At 49.6% G+C, this 18,389-nt stretch overlaps 1 protein-coding gene across 1 annotated transcript; it reads right to left on the bottom strand.

The window, feature by feature from the left end:
* Positions 1–1,542: 1,542 nt before the first annotated feature.
* On the bottom strand, positions 1,543–15,319 carry SLC45A3 (solute carrier family 45 member 3). The gene is made up of 5 exons (XM_085300380.1): positions 15,292–15,319; positions 12,427–12,861; positions 11,342–12,169; positions 9,555–9,820; positions 1,543–5,897 (listed from the first exon to the last, which is right to left on the bottom strand). Exons 2-5 carry the CDS (start codon positions 12,596–12,598, stop codon positions 5,445–5,447), a joined length of 1,719 nt encoding a protein of 572 aa, XP_085156506.1. The 5' UTR covers positions 12,599–12,861; positions 15,292–15,319; the 3' UTR covers positions 1,543–5,444.
* Positions 15,320–18,389: the final 3,070 nt, after the last annotated feature.

Genomic DNA, 18,389 nt, shown 5'->3' on the forward strand with positions numbered 1-18,389 from the left:
GAAAGATCCAACTCTTCAAAATCCGCAKATACTAACATACTGTGGCACTGCAAGGTTCAAGGCTTTGACTTGCACCGTAGCACAGAATTACTGGGGGTATCAAGAGGCAGCAATTCCTCCCCCGTGTCTGTACAGCACCCAGCGCAATAGGCGCGATGCTCATGCTGGAAGCGGATCGAAGCAAGTCACAGGCAACAGCAGCTGGCTCTGCGCTTCGTTGTCTCCCCCCAGTCAGCAGAGAAAGAGGTAAGAAACAGAGCCGGTCTCTCCTCGGGGCTGCAAGCAGCAGGTAGGCTGTGCGCTCGGAGATGCTGCTGCCGTGCAGCGCGGCGCGTCCTGCGGCGCCGCCGGGCAGAGGCGCGGCCCGCGGCCGGGAGCAGCTTCCACCGCCGGAGCGGCCGCGGCCGCGGCGCGCCGCGCTCGGGGCGCCGCCTGGCGGCCTCCGCCCTGCCCTCGGTCAGAGCCACGCGCCCGCCGGCTCCGCGGCCTCTTTATTTCCTCCTCCTCMCAAACATTTACAACAGCCCTCCTCTTACACGGTATACAAAATATTGACTCTACTGAATAAATAAAACACGAGCATCTTGCAGACGGTATATGATCTCGAGAGAAAAAAAAACAGTATTGAAACCTCCTTCCTGAACCTAGAGATTCACCACGGAAGTCTCGCATTAGAAACCGCGAGCTGGCTTCTCCCCACCACTCTCCAAATCCCCATCTCGCAACAAGGAAGGGAGAGGCACAGTGTGGKTCACCTGGGAGGAGCAAGGAGCAGTGCAGCTACTACCTGAAAACAGAAAAGCTCACAGCAACACCCTCTGAGGAGCTTGTACCAACACCTGTGAAGTGTACAGTGTAATCTAGTCCTAGAGAGATCTCTACATTCACACAGGTTTTATCAGCATGTAATAGATGTGCTTACCTTTACCAGAACATGCTTGTGTCCCTTGCTGGTCTATGTGATGCAGATGCAGAGAAGCTGCTCTTAACAGAATCACACGAGGTTAGCCAGAAAGGACAACCTCAGAGAAAGCAGTTTCTCATCATGCACTCTGGAAAATGCCTCTCCCACAAGCCTGACCTAGGAAGAAGGGCTGTTGGTAACCAGAGAGCCCRAGGCATCGAGCTGGAGAAAAGGGAATATCCGGACGACAGCCTTGACCATGGCAAGGACAGCAATGGCAACATCCCTAATGGCCTGGGGAAGTAGCTGCTGATGGCCCCAGCTCAGCCAGACCTGAGCTAGGCCTCCGCAGCCAGCTCACAACACGGCTGGGGTCACAGCGGCGTGAGGCTGCAAGCGTGAAGTGCTGAGAGTGCTTTCATGAGGATGAGGCAAGACCAGCTCTGCAGGCCTGAATCCAAAATACTAGCTGCCAAGACAGCAAACAGAGGCCAGCTCCAACCCACTCCCAGGGCAGCGGAGTGCCAAAGGCCCATGTTCAGGGCAGAGCTAGCCAAGTCCCAGCCAGTGTCACGTCCAGTCCCTCCCATTGCRCCAAACCTCAGACTTCCCCCAAACCGCCTCTTCCTCTACCTGATCTCTCCCCATCCTTCTCTCAGAGACTGCTACCTTGTCCTTCCTCCCCAGCTGATCTCTTAGGCAGCGAGGCTGCTCTCCAGCCTGCCTACTGCCCCTCACCCATGCAGCATCTGACCACACATGGCAGCTGTCTACACTCTTCCTCTCCTGCCACAAACAGCCACTTTCTTAGGGCAAACCACCCGAGTCTGGGCCTGAACTCCCACAGGGGACAAGGTTGGTAAAGACAGGGTTGGCTCCTGGCACACACTCCTTCCTGTACCCATCTGCCCACTGTGTTAGTAGCTGGCAGACGGCCCAGCAGACTTCTCCTGACGTAATAAGAGGGTAAGTAGGAAAGGAGCAATTACCAAATTTGCTGGGTTTCACTCCAGCTGGAGGGYGAGGAAGTATGGTGCCAGGGCAGGAGGGGCACATAGAAATCAAACAGTCTGTTGGTGAATAATCAAGTAGCTCCTCTTGTACTTGCTGAACTGGCTAAAAGGAGAGCACCACAGCCAAAGGACCCATGGATAAGGAGCCTCCGGTTCAGACTGGATCATGTCTCTCCAGCTGGAGCARAGAGCTCAAGAGAACAAGCTCTGTTATCAGTCAGGTCAAAGTGAGATGACTGGCGCCTGTCTAGGATGCAGCAGCAAAGAGCAAGGGCAGCTGGTGGAGGAATCAGAAGTTCAGCCCCTCAGTAGTCTTCTCCAAATATAAATGAAGTAAATGCAGGTACCTCCCCTGAAGCATATTGGGATTATGAGAAAACTGAATAAATCTTGTCTGTCCTCTCCTATGATCAGCGACATCAGAGACAGCGTTCTGGACGCAGAGGCCAGACTTGTGATGACAGCTGGCTGCTGAGTCCCAGACACAGTGCAGAGAAGGAGACAGGAGAAAAAAGAAGCTGATGCTGATGCTTGATCTGCCAGTTAAGGACAGGTTCAAAACCAGTGATGYCAAGTCCTGCAGCCCAGCCAATGCACAAAGTCTTCCTGCACATATTGTAAGCCCAAACCTACTCTTGCCCACCAACTATGGCTAAGCTACAGCTGCACCAAAGCCATCTGAGTGCATGGAGGGCAAGTCCACAAGGGAACCTGGCACACTTCAGCTTTGTCCTCTTGAAGAGATACAGGCTATGGATCAAGAACTGTGTAGCATCTTGTTCTCTCACGTTCCAAACCAAAGGACACTATAAAACAAGGCTGTCTCATCCTCCAGCCCTCTGCTTTCACAAGGATCGCTTGGATGTTTGTAATGAACCATTCAGGGATTTTATCATCAAACCCTTACACCTGAAGGTTGGTGTGGAAGTACTCTTTAGGCACTTAAACAAATGTTTCAATTATCAAAAGCACTGAGCAACTTAGCAGCCTCTGAGTGTGATGGCTCCTCACATTTTATACAGGGGAAAGAGGGTGGGAAAAAAAAACAAAAAACAAAATAAAAGAAAACCACACACCTTTAACACTCAGATAGGGACCTGTTAGAAAATCTTGGTCAGAGGTTACACAGATCAGTGGGCACATTCATTCAAGAAAAACCCCATGCTTGGCAATAACATTTTGCCTAAAAAAAAAACTTTTCATAGAGCTTCAAGTGGATAAGACCACAGTAGGACAGGCAAAATAAAAACCATTTCCACAGATACTTAAGCAGCTGCCACATCCATTCCCAAAACAGCTGCATTGCAGCACACAAACCTTGCTGTGGGAAAGGAAGGTTGGTAGGCATATAATTTGAGAGGAAAAAAAAAACAAAAAATAGTCACCCTTTACGGGAAAGAGAAGTTTAAAAAACTTAGGAGAAGCCCTCTCAGGATCTATCTGCAGACAGCAGGGGAGTAACCTTGCTTCCATGCCAAGAAACAGTCTGACATGACCTTGCAAAAATAGCAACATTTTGCCCTTCAGCAGAGCCTCACCAGTGGATCTCACTGCCCACACACCTCCACAGCAAATTAAGAGCATATTAGTCACTTTGTTTAGACCGGCCAAAGCTAAGGACTATTGTCCTTCTGGGAAGCTTCTCTTGCAGACTTACAACCCAGCCTCCAAGGGCCCAATTCATGCCTTTTGCTACACATCGTTGGCAGTGTTTGGATCACTTCAAATTCTAAGGAACTSTGTGGGCCAGGATCTTGACTCTCACTTGGTGTATGGGTAATCTTCAAGTGACAGAAATCTGCCATCAGCAGAATTATTCCAGCTGCTCCACTCAGCTCAGGCATGGGATCCGCCAGAAGCACATACAGCTGCAGCCAGCCTTCTACCACTGGAAGATGACTCATGTCCGTGAGCTAAACCATCTAAACAATCCAGGAGCATTTTTCTCCCACCACTATGGGAGCAAGAAACACTTTGCTTTACTGTATCAGGTAACTGTGTTTATGCTGTACCTCAATGAGCATCTTGACTCTTGTCTGGAAATTTAAGAGAGTGTAATATAGTAAATGCATAATGGGGACCAGCAAACCACAGGCACAACTGGCCCCAAGAATATATTTYTCTTGTCCAAAACACTAGGAATTAGGCTCACACTGTTCTGGAAGCAGCTGCYATATTGGCTATAGGCACGTTTCATCCTGCCTGCCTCCTATTTAGGACACTGTYTCCATCAGGCTGCTTGGGTGTRCTGACAAGTTAATTCAGCCAACACRCTGGATACTGAGGTGCAGTGGGCTSTGCAAAGTACCCTCCAACCTCCAACCACAGACACAGCCTCAGGCCTTTCTGTTTGGAAGGAGTCTGGACTAGAAGGTTGCTTTGGGGCCACATTTTCCAGGGAATGCAGACACAGCCAGCGACTGACGAGAAGTAGCTACCGTAGCACTGACTACTGCTGAGTTCAGTGGTCATCAGGGACAAATTCCTCCACCTTCCTCAGGCCTGGTATGTTTGGTCTAGAGTTCTTGGGAGAGCCTTCTAGGCCAGACCTTCCTGTTAGAGGACTGAAAACCCTCAGAGAACAACTTTTCCTTGCAACATTGCTACATCTTTTTAAGATTCAGGCATATGATCCAGGCGTAGAAGCCTAGATCTGTTACAAGGCACTGGAAAAGAGAAGACTACAGTTCTGAGCTGTGAGGAAGGCAAGATCAGAGTTAATCAGAACCATGTGGGGAAAGCTAAAATAGTTGGTTAAGAGAGGAAAAAAAAAAAAGAGAGAGAGAGTTAAAAAGTCTTTTTCTTTTTCATCTGATGAATCTTGGTACAAAGGTAAAAGATAAGTCACCTTTTGGAACTGGTCTTAATGAAGTGTTACTTGTTTTTCCAAAACAAGACTTAGTAACTTTTCTCTAAAATTGGTTTCTGTCAGCCAGAACAAAGATTGGGAAGGACTAAAGCACGTGTGTACACATATCCCCCCCCCCCTTTGCTCACTGGTTAAATCTTAGCCACTCATCCTTTTTCCAGGCAAATCTCCTCCCAATGTCCTATTTGAAGTATTACTCAAGCTGAGTAAAACTAGAACAAGCAGGGGAAGAGGATCCAGCTACAACCGGAAAGCAGGATAGTCAATGGTCGCTTTTTCCCTTTCCTAAACCACTGTTTCTCCTGCTTAGTTTAGGTAGATTTACACAGAAATGTGACCCGTTTTTAAAGGAAAGGTACATTTCCTTTCTCTCACCTCTACAATCCCCTTTGGTGCTGCCTGTGTAGTGCTTTCCTTTGATAAAGGCACCACGTGAAAAGCCCAAAGCACAATGCCCTGACGCCTCATATTTACACCTGAGAAAAGCTCTACTGCATCTCGCCTGCCCCCAGCCCACAAACAGCACCCCTAGGGCTCCCAGCAACAGCATGGGGAGAGCACATGCAACACGAGACTTCCCACAAGTGGCTATGTGAACATGTGCACGCTTCTTGTTTGGCCATGCAGTCACCCGGGTGTTGCCTCTGCACCTTCCACATCACACTGAGTACTTGGCCATGTCACTCTTATCAAAGACAACTTTGGTTGCAAAGTAAATGGCTACGAGGCCAAAGCCAGCAGCTGATACCATGTAGGCAGTCACTGACTGGGTAAACTGGACGATGGACCCCATGACAAGGGACGGGACAACCTGAGAGAGGAGAAAAGCACTGTCCAAAATGGCCAGGTCCAGGCAGATCCCTCGGCCAGGGGCCGAGTCCGGATCTCCCACCATCATCATGAGCGAGACTTCGCAGGAGGAGCTGACGCACAGAGCTGAGCTGGCAGTTGGAGAAGGTGAGGAGGATGAGGAAGAGGAGAAGAGGCCTCCAGTGTGTCCATTCTGGTAAGGTAGCTTCTGGCTGGAGAGAAGGCCTTTAGGGAAGACCAATTTCTTGTCCAACTGAGATGTGTCTTCCTCTTCTTTGCTTTTATACTTATGCAAAAATACCTAGGGGAAAGAAGGAGGGAGGTGAGAAATGAGGAGGAAGGGTGGAGCCCAGCAAGCAAGGTGAGAGGAGGTGGGATGCTGTGTACAAAAGAGTAAAAACACTCTAGGCTTTCACGTGTTGGGAAAGGGCTGTTAGATGCAGGAAGTGCCTGCAATGAGCCTGATCCACGTGAGATGGCTTCCAGGAGCCAGTCTGCCTTTTCCTGACTGGTGTGGGATTCAAAGCAACCCTGACTCRCTAGAGGAATTTGTCCAATCAGTGCCTTTGTTGTGTTCAAGTTCTGTGGTTCAGCAGAGCACTGGAGCCCAAAGCCAGYCCAGGCTCTGCACTTTGGGATGTTTTGCTCGGAGCTCTGGGCTGCCATATCCTCACTAGGTGCCAGGAGAATCAATCAGTTGTGCGAAGCACATGAGCTGAACTTTAGGAACCTGGTCCTTTCCCTGTCACCAGGGCGTTCAATGGCCTGATTCCTACCTCACAGTGGGGAGAGGAGAACTGAATCTCACTTTCCACCAGCTAAATCATACCCTTCTGTGGGGATGAACTACAGGGCACTAGCTCCAGTTCCCCTCACCCTGAAATCGGCTGATATGCACTTTCAAAACAGTAGTGAAGGGTCAGAGCCCACCTTGAATATATCAAGGGCTGAACAGTCCATTCCAGGGCAAACAGCAGGCTTAACAAGGTGGTTGACTGGGAACTCAGAATGCTCCTGCAAAACAACCCTAAGAGCAGATGAACTGTTCGGAGCCAGCTCTTGCCTATCTGGAATACTTAAAAAGCGATACCAACCGAGATGGCTCAATACTGGGACTCAGGAAACAGCTCTGCAAGAGTCCAAGTGGGACCTTGAGTGAGTTGCTTCATCTGCCTGAGCTGAGCCTCCTTACTCAGACTAGAAAAGTGGGGAAACTCCCCCCCTCCCCCCGCTCTGCTCAGGTTGAGATTTCTGGGGCATGGCTCACTCCAGCAATATTCACACAGAGAATTTGGACCAAAATGCTCTCTATGATAACACCAGTAAATAATGGACAGTCATGTGCAGACAGCAAAAACACTACAGAGCCCCAACTTTAAAACTCCAGGGCATTTGCATTTAAATACAATCTCTCATCTGTATGGGGTAGTACAGATAACAAATGACATGTTAATTCATTTTCCACATGGTGAGATAGAATGAACCAGGAAAATAGTAAGGGGGAAAAGAGCATCCGCCAAGAGCAGAGCAACTGCTTCCAGCTACAGGCTCAGAACACCTTGTGTSAATTACTTTCCCTTTGGCAGGAGGGACAGGGACAGAGATCACAGTGAGGGAACAGCTATGGCAGGAGTATGGGCACCCTCGCTCCGTTCCAGGCCATCCCAAAGCTTTCAGCAGTCTTGGCACCTGCCCAGCTACACCCAGCCCTGCCCTAGTGTACGTCAGCACCAGCCAGGCTCTGTTCGTGCTGCCCCGGGCCATGGCTGCAGTTCTATAACACAAACAGTTTCAGATTCAAGCAGAGGAGAGAAAACAGATGACACAAACTTTGCTAAATCTAAATCCTCTCCCGAAAGCTTTACGTGGGCTCTGCTCAGCTGCTCACTGTACCCTTCAACCCCATGAGTCTGTCTTGGCTTATGAATGTAAGCCCAATTGCATGAATCCAGGACTGTCACATACTTTATGTGGAGCTTAAAAACCTCCCATGTGTCTCCTATCGCCATCAGACTTCAAAGCAACTCAAAATACTGCACAGAAAGGGTGTTGTGTGAACCACACCAGGATGTGCATCACATTTCCAGCCCCTTCATATTTGATGCTGGGTGTTTCCAGAAGCCTGCTCAGCTGCTCTGAAGGCCCATGCTACATTTTTGTTGTTGGTGGGCTTTTTTGTTTGTTTGTTTTTTGTTTTGTTTTGTTTCTAGCCTGATTTAAAATAGGACTTCAGAGGTATGAGTTCTGGCAGGAATGTATGAGTAGCTACCATAGAGAATGCAAAATCCAGTTATACACATACTCAGTAGGACCAAACTTAGTGGGAGCTTATGCTTTAAAGTCACCACTTGTAAAGTGATATAACCCCAGAACACAATGGTACCTAAATCAGCAGCTTCATCTCCCTCTAGAGTTGATGGGGACTGGTGGGAATGAGCTAGCTACTTTTCCCTAACTTCATGCAAAAGATGTGAAGGCTCACCATGCATTTATCCTATATCAAGCTTTCAAGTCTGTTAGAACATGCAAATCTTCTTCCTGTTCTAGACAAGGTTTAGTGGCCGTGCGAAGATGAGAGGGCATGCAGGAGAATTGACCAACTTACACAGCCTATGCAAAGCAAGGAGCTCCAGCTGAGGTGGCCTTGCAGGCTTTCGCCAACGATCCCGCACAGGGTGGAAACAACAGCCACTCTGGATGCCCCTTCTGCTGACTCACTTCAGGAGGAGTATTTAAAATAAAAAAAAAAGTAAAAAAAGAGAGAAAGAGGAAGAGAAGAAGCAGGAACAAGGGGAAGCAAACAAAAACTGTGACAGAATTCCACAGTAAGAGAAAAGAGAACAGAAATGGAGAAGATGGAGAGTTTTCTACAAAAGGCATTTTAGGGACTGCTTCTTGTGTGGGGTCTCACTGCAACCTGCTGGAAAGTAGTTGGTAAAGGAAGGAGGAACTTTAAAGCTAGGACAACAAAACCAAACCCTGCTATACCCCTGCCTCATTGTATTAAGAGTGTTCCCCACCAAACCCTTGGCAAACACTTGGGCATGTGGCCTTCACATTCCCAGCCTGTGGGTTTTGGTTTTCATTCTGTTCATATTACATCCACAGGAGATCCCAGCCAAACTTTAGTTTTTGTAAAGTAGAACACTCTCTCACACCCCTATTTTGACAGGATGCCTGGTATAAATTGGGATGGGTTGGTCACAAGTATTTGTTCAACGTGAACATCTGGATGCCTGTGGTAAAAACTCCTACTTATTTCACTGCACGTTGAACCGCCTGCCATTGGGATGAAAGAGCTGCTCTCAAACCACAAATTAATTTTGCATTTGCAGCACAAGAGAAACTCCTATTAATCCAGTGTGCAACTCAGGAACCTCCTAGGACTTCTCCACAAAGATAACATCTGTGAGACAGGATTGCTAGCTTTTGTGTTGATGTCAAAAGTTTCACAATATTTATTTTCCTTAGAGCTAGGGGAATAGGAAGAAAAATGTGAAAGCAGGAACTCTAAAGGCCGAGTATTCATAATTTTTTTTAAAAAATACCTGAGGTTAGTCACACTGCAGAAGCAACTTGGTTGCAAAAAACACATGGGAGTCGCTAACTAACCTGCACTAGGTAGCCTAAAAAGCCTGCAGAACAGGGAGGACATAGGACGTCCTTCCTGACACACCAACCTCAGCTGATTTCTTCCATCTTGCCCACTCCTCACTATTCAAAGCTATATAATACCACGCTTGGAGTGCAACTGTGTTTTCTCCTCCATTTCATATTAATGGAGTTCAGATGAATTTTCAGAGAAGACACAGCCTGGAATCAAGAGGCATATGTGGAAAACCCCTGAACACAGGCATGCATGAACACTTCCATGGGCTGTGCTGACTGTACCGGCTACAAGTGGCGAAAGAGGCTGGCCAAGCTGTCACCACAGCTATGTGCCGCACCAGATTCCTACCTGCTTTTCATGGTGATACAGTGATGCCAGTGTATACGGCAGAATCTGGAGTGCAGAGAAGGTGAAGCCCGTCAGAGCAGCTGAGATGGTAACAACAATGATGCTRTGGGAAAGGCACATGACGAAGGCAGCCATGGGGAAGAACACCACACTGGCCAGGTAGACTGTTCGCGTCCCAAACTGCTTCACCATCCAGTCCATGATTGTCGAGAAGAAGATGGACATGACACATTGCAGGAAGAGCCCCAAACTACCCATGCGGACACCTGCAGATAAAGCAGAGGTGGTGACAGGAACAGCCCTCAGTTCAGTCAGCCAGACATCCTTGGGCATCATTCCCTCCCCTCCAGGGTCCAATCCAGGAAAGTCCATGCTGAATGTGGCACAGTGCCAGACAGCCAGGACAGCATGGCACAGTACCACACAGCAGAGCAGCATCAGCTCATGTAGCCTGGCTGGTGCAACACAGGGATACATCCCCTACCCTCCACTGGCAGGGAGTATTTCCTACATGTGCTCCTGGATACTCCAGGCTAACCGGAGGGGCAATGAGAGTTAGGAATCCACATGCCATTCTTGTCTTTGAAAGTTCCTGTGCTCACCTTCCCACTCTTAAGACTCAAGATCTGTTACCTGCTCATGAACCAGGATGTGCCATCAGATGCCAAAACCAGCAACAGAACAAAAGGAACAAAGAATTATGCTTAAACCAATAGGAAAATACAAAACATCCACTAAGTGGCTACAGTATCCGGTAGCAATCCGGACCTTACCCTTTACAAAGATTTATTAGATTTCAGGGAATTAAAACCATTAACTGTTTGGAGCATGGATCATTACTCAATGCAGGTTTCTATGACAGCTAGCACAATGAAGCMCTGACCTGCTGGAAGCTCTACACTGCAAGTGTTAAATAATAATTAAGCTCCCTCTAAGTTAGACACTCAGCACAAAGAGGCAGTGTACTGCAGAGCTCACGGAGGCAGTGAGTGGAAAACTCAGAGGGTAAGATATACAGCTAGAGGAAGAGGGCCAGGGAAGTGCCTCYGAGAATAAGAAGTAGATCTGCAAGAGGAAATGAAGGGCTGGGCATTGGAATCAGCACTCTGGCACAACACAGCAGCCAAAATGGGCCAGCAGGCAACAACAGCAAGCAGGTAATGCACTGCAGCTAGCAGTATCCCACGATGCGGATGTGGCAGTGGATGTACTGCTCCARTGACGAGCCCTATCAGAAAGCACTGGAGGGGGGGAGGAGAAGAGGGGAAGCTGCCTGAGGACTTCCTAGGTAGAGATGTGAGATGGAAACATCTCAGTAGCATGTAAGAGAGATGCAGCAAAGCCCACCTCATTGCTCCTGAGCACTCCCTGTCTTTCCAGCCCTTAGTCTGCAAGAGATGGAGAACACCATTACCCCWCATTTAAAAAGCAGGAAACAGCAGTGAAAGAACTCAGCAGAGGCATCAACAGCTGACAGACAGATCTGAATATGTCCTGGTCAGCATGCCACCTGCTTCTGCCACGTAACAGTTCAGCCCTGGGACAGGGCTTTGCTGCTTTGTGCCTGGTAGCTCAGAGGAGAAAGAAGTGTTCCCCCATTCAGTCCACCGTGCAGTGCTCTGTGGGCTACAAGGGAATGCTTTTTCCTGAACCCTCTGCAGAAAGTGTAGTTTCCTGTAACATGTGATTTTGCATTACTAGCAGAGTTCAGCCCATTCCTAGCTCCCACTAAATGCTCCTGTTATAGGGAAGCCCTGCAGCCTCAGAGCAGCTGGTTCACTTCTTACCTTCATCGTAGTGGCGTCTAGCATCCGTGCCTGGCTTGGCTCTGGGAACGCCATGGTAAAGCCCTTCCCCAACAAAGTCTGTGTAGAAAAGCATGAAAGTCATGAGTGCCATCCAGCTGCAGAGCTCAGCCACAAACAGGCGCCGGATGACTCTGGGTATGCGGCARTAGAGGCTGTGCAGCCGCGGCACCAACGTGCAGAGGTTTCTCAGGGCCTGCATCACATGCCTGGCTTGCAGCAGGCTCCTGGACACCTGGCAAGAGCAGCAGGCAGGAGACGAGGGCTTAGGGGGAGCATCCTTCAGTGCTGGGCTGGCCAGAATATCTGCTTGAGTAGCGGCCTCCTCTGTCACAAAGAGAGTGGCCAGCATGCAGCCGAGGAAGATGATGGCCAGCAGGCTGAAGAGGCACATCTTCTGACCACCCAAGTATGGGGCCAGGAAGCTGCCATCCCAGTCAATTGCTGGAAGCAGGTAGCCAATGCAGCCCCCCAAGCTGATCATGAAGGCGTACATGGAGAAAGCCTGGCGGCAGTTGTCTGGCTCCTGGAAGAGGTCTGAGAGCAGGGCTTCCAGTGGAGTGAAGCAGACCTGGCCGCAGAAATCCAGTAAGCCAATGCCCAGGATGAGGAAGGTAATCTCCAGTGGGCGAGCGCTGAGGGCAAAGAGGCTGGCCAGGCTGCTGGCATGCGGGATAATGAAGAGGCTCAGCAGGACTCCCAGGCACAGCATCCAGATGAAAGGCCGCCTTCGGCCATAGCTGCTATGCCAGTGGTCACTGGCAGATCCAATCATTGGGACAAAAATGAGACCGAGGACAGGGCCTATCCCTGGAAAAGAGACAGCAGTGGCGTTAAGGGGGTAGATCTGACAGGACACTGGCATCCCGGTCTGTGGGCACGGTAACAAAAGCCTGGGACATTTCAGGAACTCACACAGCTGCCTCCTCCAAATGCAAGGTTGCCCTTGATATAACAGTATCCCTGCACACCACCCTACAGAGACAAGCCTCCATGCCCTTACTTGCCCCCTATCCTTCACACTCGCGCAGAAAATGAGCACCTCAAAAAGGAGATAAACTACCTACCCAGAACCATGGTCATGAACTTCTCCTCCACACCCACTTCCAGCAGTAGTGGAGGCACGTAGGTTATCCCTGCAGCCAGACAGACCTCCAGGCCGAACGTCAGGGAGTTGACCAGCAGGAGCTGGGCCTTGCGGTTGTGGAAGAGCATGCTGATCCATGCTTTCTGCGCCATGCTGCCCTCACACCCTGTACTGACAGAGGGTCGTGTCACTCCAGCTGTGGCACTCCCAGGGATGTCCCACAGGCAGACAACAAGGTCTGGAGCTTCTCTTCTTGGTCTGCTGGACGGATGCTGCCTCCCATTTTTAGTGACTGCGAATGAACCATCTTTTCTTCCTCCTCTTACTGCAAGATGTGGCCCTAGCAGTGCTGAGTCCAGGTGTGGGCAGCCAGGGCTCCTGTTCGAGGCCCCCCCTTCCGTTCACATGCTGTGCTCTGAGAAAAGAGAGAGCTTGTTAGAAACAACATGTTCCAGAGTGCAGAAAAGGACTAAAACCAGCACTGCACAGATACCGCACAGGCACATCACAGCTGAGAGAGACAGGCCCTGTCCCAACGGGCTTACCAGCTCTGGGCAGACGTGAGAGGCTGAAAAGAGGGCACCTGAGAGAGGTCTAGGATTAAAAGACACTGGCTACATTCGTGCTCGGTTTCTCTCCAAGAGCTTGTGACAGGTGAGACAGACACCTGTCAGAAATGGTTTGGGAAAATCCAATCTTACCTTGGGGCAAAGGGAGGTGTAATGATCTCTCAGCATCCCATCCGGCCCCATCTCATAGACGGGCCATTGTAGCTGAGAGACAAAGGTCTGATCTTCAGAAAGGGCTTCAGGTCCCATCTCCCAGTGAAATCAATTAAGAGTCCCCCCAGAGAATCGAGGCTGCAGCCACTTGCCTGTGGTCATGCAGAGCAGTCTCCRGAGACCCACATTGCTGCTTAATGACCTGGCCATCATCCCCTCTGCTCTGCAGCTCCCAGGGAAGCAGTTTCACCCAAACCCTGTCTCCAGCCCTTGAGATGGGRCGCAGAGAACAGATGGTGCCTCCGTGCAGTTTCGCAAACAAACCTGACCCAGTTTAGCCTTGTCTAACAGTGAACGGCAATTACCTTACTCATTAGTCTGAGTCATTTATTTGCCCTGTAACATGCTCCCTCTCCAGCCTTCTTCAGAGGGGAGAGGCCACCAGATCAGGACAGGGTCTAAGCAACTAAGGTAGAGTAAGCAAATGCCTCTTAGCAACCTGTTATGAGCCTGCTGTTATTAGAGTCTGCAAATGAAAGAAACCCTGCAAGGTGAACTGCGTCTACTCTAGTCAACCAAACAGCTGTTTTGCTAAAAGCATCTTGTGAAGATGCCTCATCTCTGTCTGCAGCCCAGTCCCCAAGTGCTTTAGGCCCTTCTGGATGAAGGAGGCTGAGCAGAACACAAGATATGCAAGTGGAGTTTATCTCGGCTTGCTTCCTCCCTGACTGCAGCACCTACCTGCCCACATACCCCTTCCCTACTAGAGGAGCTAACTAATAYGGAGTTCTCCTTACTTATCTGGGGAGAGTGATCCCAGCAGGAGAAACTAGGTGAAAATCCAGTTTTGCAGCCCTGCCCCCCTCTAAATTCTTTGTCTCAATTACAGGGGAAAGGGAAAGACTTCCACAGGGAGCGTCCCCAGGCAAACACTTGCCCTTCCTCCTCAGCACAGAGGCACTCAGTGCTTGAGGTCATGCCTGGTGGAGCAGGTCAGATTCTCCTGGATCCAGAGCGGATGCTTGGCAGAGGGTCGAGCCAGGTTTACGGAACCCCTGACAAAGGCTGAAGAACCACTGAATCAGGAGTATGTTGGACCACAGCCCTACCACAACCACACAGGGCAGAACTAGAACACCATACTGTCACCAAACTCTGTACAAATTAGTGTTCTCTAACTTCAGCAGCAGCACAAGTGTTAGAAGCAGACAGGTGCAGTTGGGAAGGTTTCCAAATCCTCTTCTTCCCTTCTCAGCATCAGCCAAAAGACCTACAAAGAGATACCTGGGTGAAACTGCAAGTGGGGTGATGARGTTTTTACAAAGACACAAGCATCATTTTCTACCTCTTACTGCTGTGGAGGAGAAAGATACCGCTCCTGAGCTGAGGAGCTGATGGGCTGCCAATTAATTACGCACAATAAATACTGATTACTTTCTTACCAGAGTTACCAACCTTCCCCCTCCATGCTCCCTTAGACTTTGACTGTCACAAAGGGTATCTTCTTTTAACAACAGTGAGCATTCAAACGATTTGCCCAAGGTCAAATCGGAAGTTAATGCAGAGGGAGAATAGCAGCAGTTTTCCTTTAATCACTAGACATCACTTCAAAGGAATACTCAGAGGCCCCCGATATGCTTAGCATTACTTTAGATGCAATCTAACCGCATGGAAGTGATTGGGGGCAGCAACCACCTTTCTTGGATGTGGGACAGACACAGGATGTCTCAGCCTTGTTCATTTATGAGGAGTGCCCAGCTGGCTGACAGCCTTAGGACAGGAATTTAAACTGCAGCCCTCCAGCTCCGGCAGTACAAACCTTGGTGCTGTTATCCAGAGGCAGCAGGCTCCCGAGCCAAGAGTGACTGAGCCACCTTCTCCCTGAGCTAGACCCAGAACAGAGATGCAGTGCTCACTGCCTACTGCAYGTTGTCCCGTTAAAACCCATTAAACATCTCTTTATTTTAACTGCAAAATAYAGACAGCGTGGCTTAGCTGTAAAGACATGCCAGTGCAGACTTGCAAAAGCATCAGAGTGACAGCGTTGGTCTGTAAAGACAGGGGAAGAGGGACAGAAAAGGAAGATCTGTGAGGCTCACAGGAGCCCAAAAGCCAGCACTCACCTGCTCTGCGCAGAGAAGCGACGGCGATCCCTCTACTGCCTGCAGAGCCGGCACTTCACCAAAAGACTGCTTAAGTAGTTAGCAAGCAGAGGTGGAACTGAGCTGCAGGTACACATGCGGGTTTGGTTTCAGGGCCCTCCCTGCCTCCCGATAACACAGCACAACACAGCACGCTGGGGTGTTATTAGCACCGTGGCCACACCTGCGTCTGGGCCCCTCATGCAAGGTGCTGAGCAAACACAGGCTGCTACGCTGGCCTGACAAAGGACACGGCTCGCTCTTCCCGAGGGCTGTGCCTCTCCTGCCCCAAAATAGCTCAGAAGGAAACTCCAGGACCTGGATATACACCTGAATTTTGCCTAAAGCCCTGCCTTGGTGTCAACACTTGTCACCTTCCCTTGCTGGTCTGCTGGCACATCACAAATCAGCTCTTCCATGCTACGGGTATCAGCAGAGCACTGAGCAGGGTAGGAACTTGCCAAACAGGACTCGAACCCCTCAGCAGAAGTACTATGCTGCCCAGGACTGCTCTTCTCTGTGGTGGGGTCTGGGCTGCACTGGCAAGCAGAGACAGCTTTAGTACATGGGATTAGGCAATGAGATGTTCCCATCAGTTTTGCAGGTGTCAGTGCRGCTCTAAATAACAGTCCCAGCAGCAAGACCAAACACTTCATTTAAGCTGCTAATCTTTTGCAGGACAATTTATCTGACAGACTACGCAGGAGGACTGGCTTGAATCTGGTGCCCTGTAACTCTGTCCTGATGTGGAAGCATTCAGGCAAAGCACCTCCGAACTGGGAGATCCTGGTCTAACAACTACATTTACAGGACCATCACATCCAATGTGAGCAGACCACAGTCTGCCCAGCCCAGTGGGATCTGGCATCTTGTGACAGGAAGACCTTTCACAGCCRGACAGGACAGTTGGTTAGAAGAGCTGAATGACAGATAAGTCACTTGTCCTGACTCAGTTTCCCCCAAAAATAGTGACAGTATTTGTCCTTCTCTAAGGAGCTCAACAACAAGGCGCCTAGCAAAGACAGCCAGCCCCCTCAACTACAGGACACACCGGCCCTTCAGAGTAAGGCTTCCTGTACGCAGAAGCACAAGGGAGACACATGTGGGGCTTCGCACAACTGTTCACAGAGCTCTCAAGCCACCAGGCCATCATCTGCTGCGGAGCATTCAGGCTCTCCCTCTGCTCCTCCTCTCCCTTCCCAGGGGGGTCAAAGCATCTTTAACCCAGGGTTTTTGCTTTAGTTTTCCAGCTTGCCAACCAAACTGGAAATGGCTTTTCCTTTCTCTGCAGAGAAACAACAAATCAATGCGGAGAGGCTGGCTCACCTGGCAAGCAGGTAGGAGGGCGGGTCCTGGGGGACRTGGAGAGGCAGAGGAGAGCAGCACTGTCCAGGCAGAGGGAACCCAAGGCTTTTTGGGGACAGAGGCCCCATTTTTCAGCAACACCAACCAAAGCAGAAAGGACTGCATCTCTCAAAGCCCTGCTGCGTCCTGTACCCTCTCTCCTCTACACTCTCTGAAGGTAGGGAAGAAGCCGAGCAGTCTGCATCTGCTAAACGCAATGGATGTGGCAACACTGCAGGGATTAAAGTAACGAGGAAGAGAGATGAAGTCAAGAAAAATGGCTTCTAGGAGTCTGTTTATTTTAAGGCAGTGGGCCAGCAGATTTGGATTCAAGCATTTCCCCYAGTCAGAGTTTGTTCCCGGCTTATGTGCTATAAAGTTTTGACAAATGTCTTCCTGTGTAGATGTGGTACAGACACAGCATGGCCCTGCTCTAGAAAGCCCACAGACACAAGCACCAGCAGGTGCACAGACGCACACACGGAAACAGGATTGAGTTTAGTGGTGATATCAGATGTACAGGCTCGCTGACACGAAACTACACAATGGCTGGTACAAGTCAACCTTCCACTTCCTTTCACGCAGATATTGCCTTGTGTATCCTTGCTAACAGCTTTTAACCACACCTTTTGTCTTTAGATGCAACAAAGCCAGAGGCACCTAGAGAAAGTGGATTATGCACGGAGCATTAGTGGATAGGCACAAGCAAAGACAGAAAGAAGTCTCTCTTCCTCCTGATCTCCTCAAATATTTGGAACACAAGATATTCAAAGAAACTGCATCTGAACACTGCTTAGACAGAATGAAGATTAAAGGATATAGAGAAAAGCTCACATTTTTCTCATAAGAATCCATATCCTGCCTCTCTAACCTTTCCAGTCACTTACACAGGTGCAGAAGGGACAAGAGACATTGCTAAATGAAATAGCAGCTTCTCTGATTTACGACTGTCATTCATCTACCCTGCAATAGACCAAACAGCCGCACTAACGGTTGGTCAACAGGGAGTTAGAATCAACAACCATTTGTGACCTGTCAAGACTCTGTAATAACCTGTCTAAGCCCTTTCTTATATGGGAGCAAATTACCCCACATCAGCCTCTGCTAAGTCTCCTTGGAGAAACATCCAGGCCGTGGTATTGGCTAGTGCCGGAGACAGGAGATGGCGTTAGGCAGGTAGCTCGGCTGGGTGCTGCTCCAGTCCAGCAGTTCTCAAGTAGCACAGACCTGCATTTTTTCCTTGCTCTTGCATGGCAGAAAGTTATTCCCAACTGACAGCAGAGAAAGGGGAGAGCGAAGGGTATTGTTAGCCACTGGGTTTCCATTCATAACCCCGACGTTACATTTCCAACCTTCCAAGGGGCTCCTTATGAATGTTATTAATTCCCTGCTCCCTGGAAGCCCTTTGGAAGAAAGGGTGGGAGAGAGCGCAAGAGCGAGCGCTTAGGGAAGGGCTGTTCATACAGTGCCAGATCCTTTCACAGCTATCAGTGTCCATTCAGTGCAGCTGAATGTGAAATACACCATGGAGAATAGCTCTGGCAGGCTTGCGCGGGATGCAATGGAAAACTCACCTGACCCCTCCTGACCCCCTCCCCTTCCCCCTCGCCTCCCAAATCTCCTTGACCCCATTCACAGCGTGGGGAGCAGGGAGTGGTCATTCAGCAGGGATGGGAGAACTGCAATTTATTTAGTCTCTCTGAATTAACTCTGCATTTCCTTTGAGCTCAGGGGCT

This window comes from Rhea americana, unplaced genomic scaffold (assembly GCF_003343005.1).
Source record: "Rhea americana isolate MKP2758 unplaced genomic scaffold, rheAme1 scaffold_163, whole genome shotgun sequence".
NCBI classification, from domain to species: Eukaryota; Metazoa; Chordata; class Aves; order Rheiformes; family Rheidae; genus Rhea; species Rhea americana.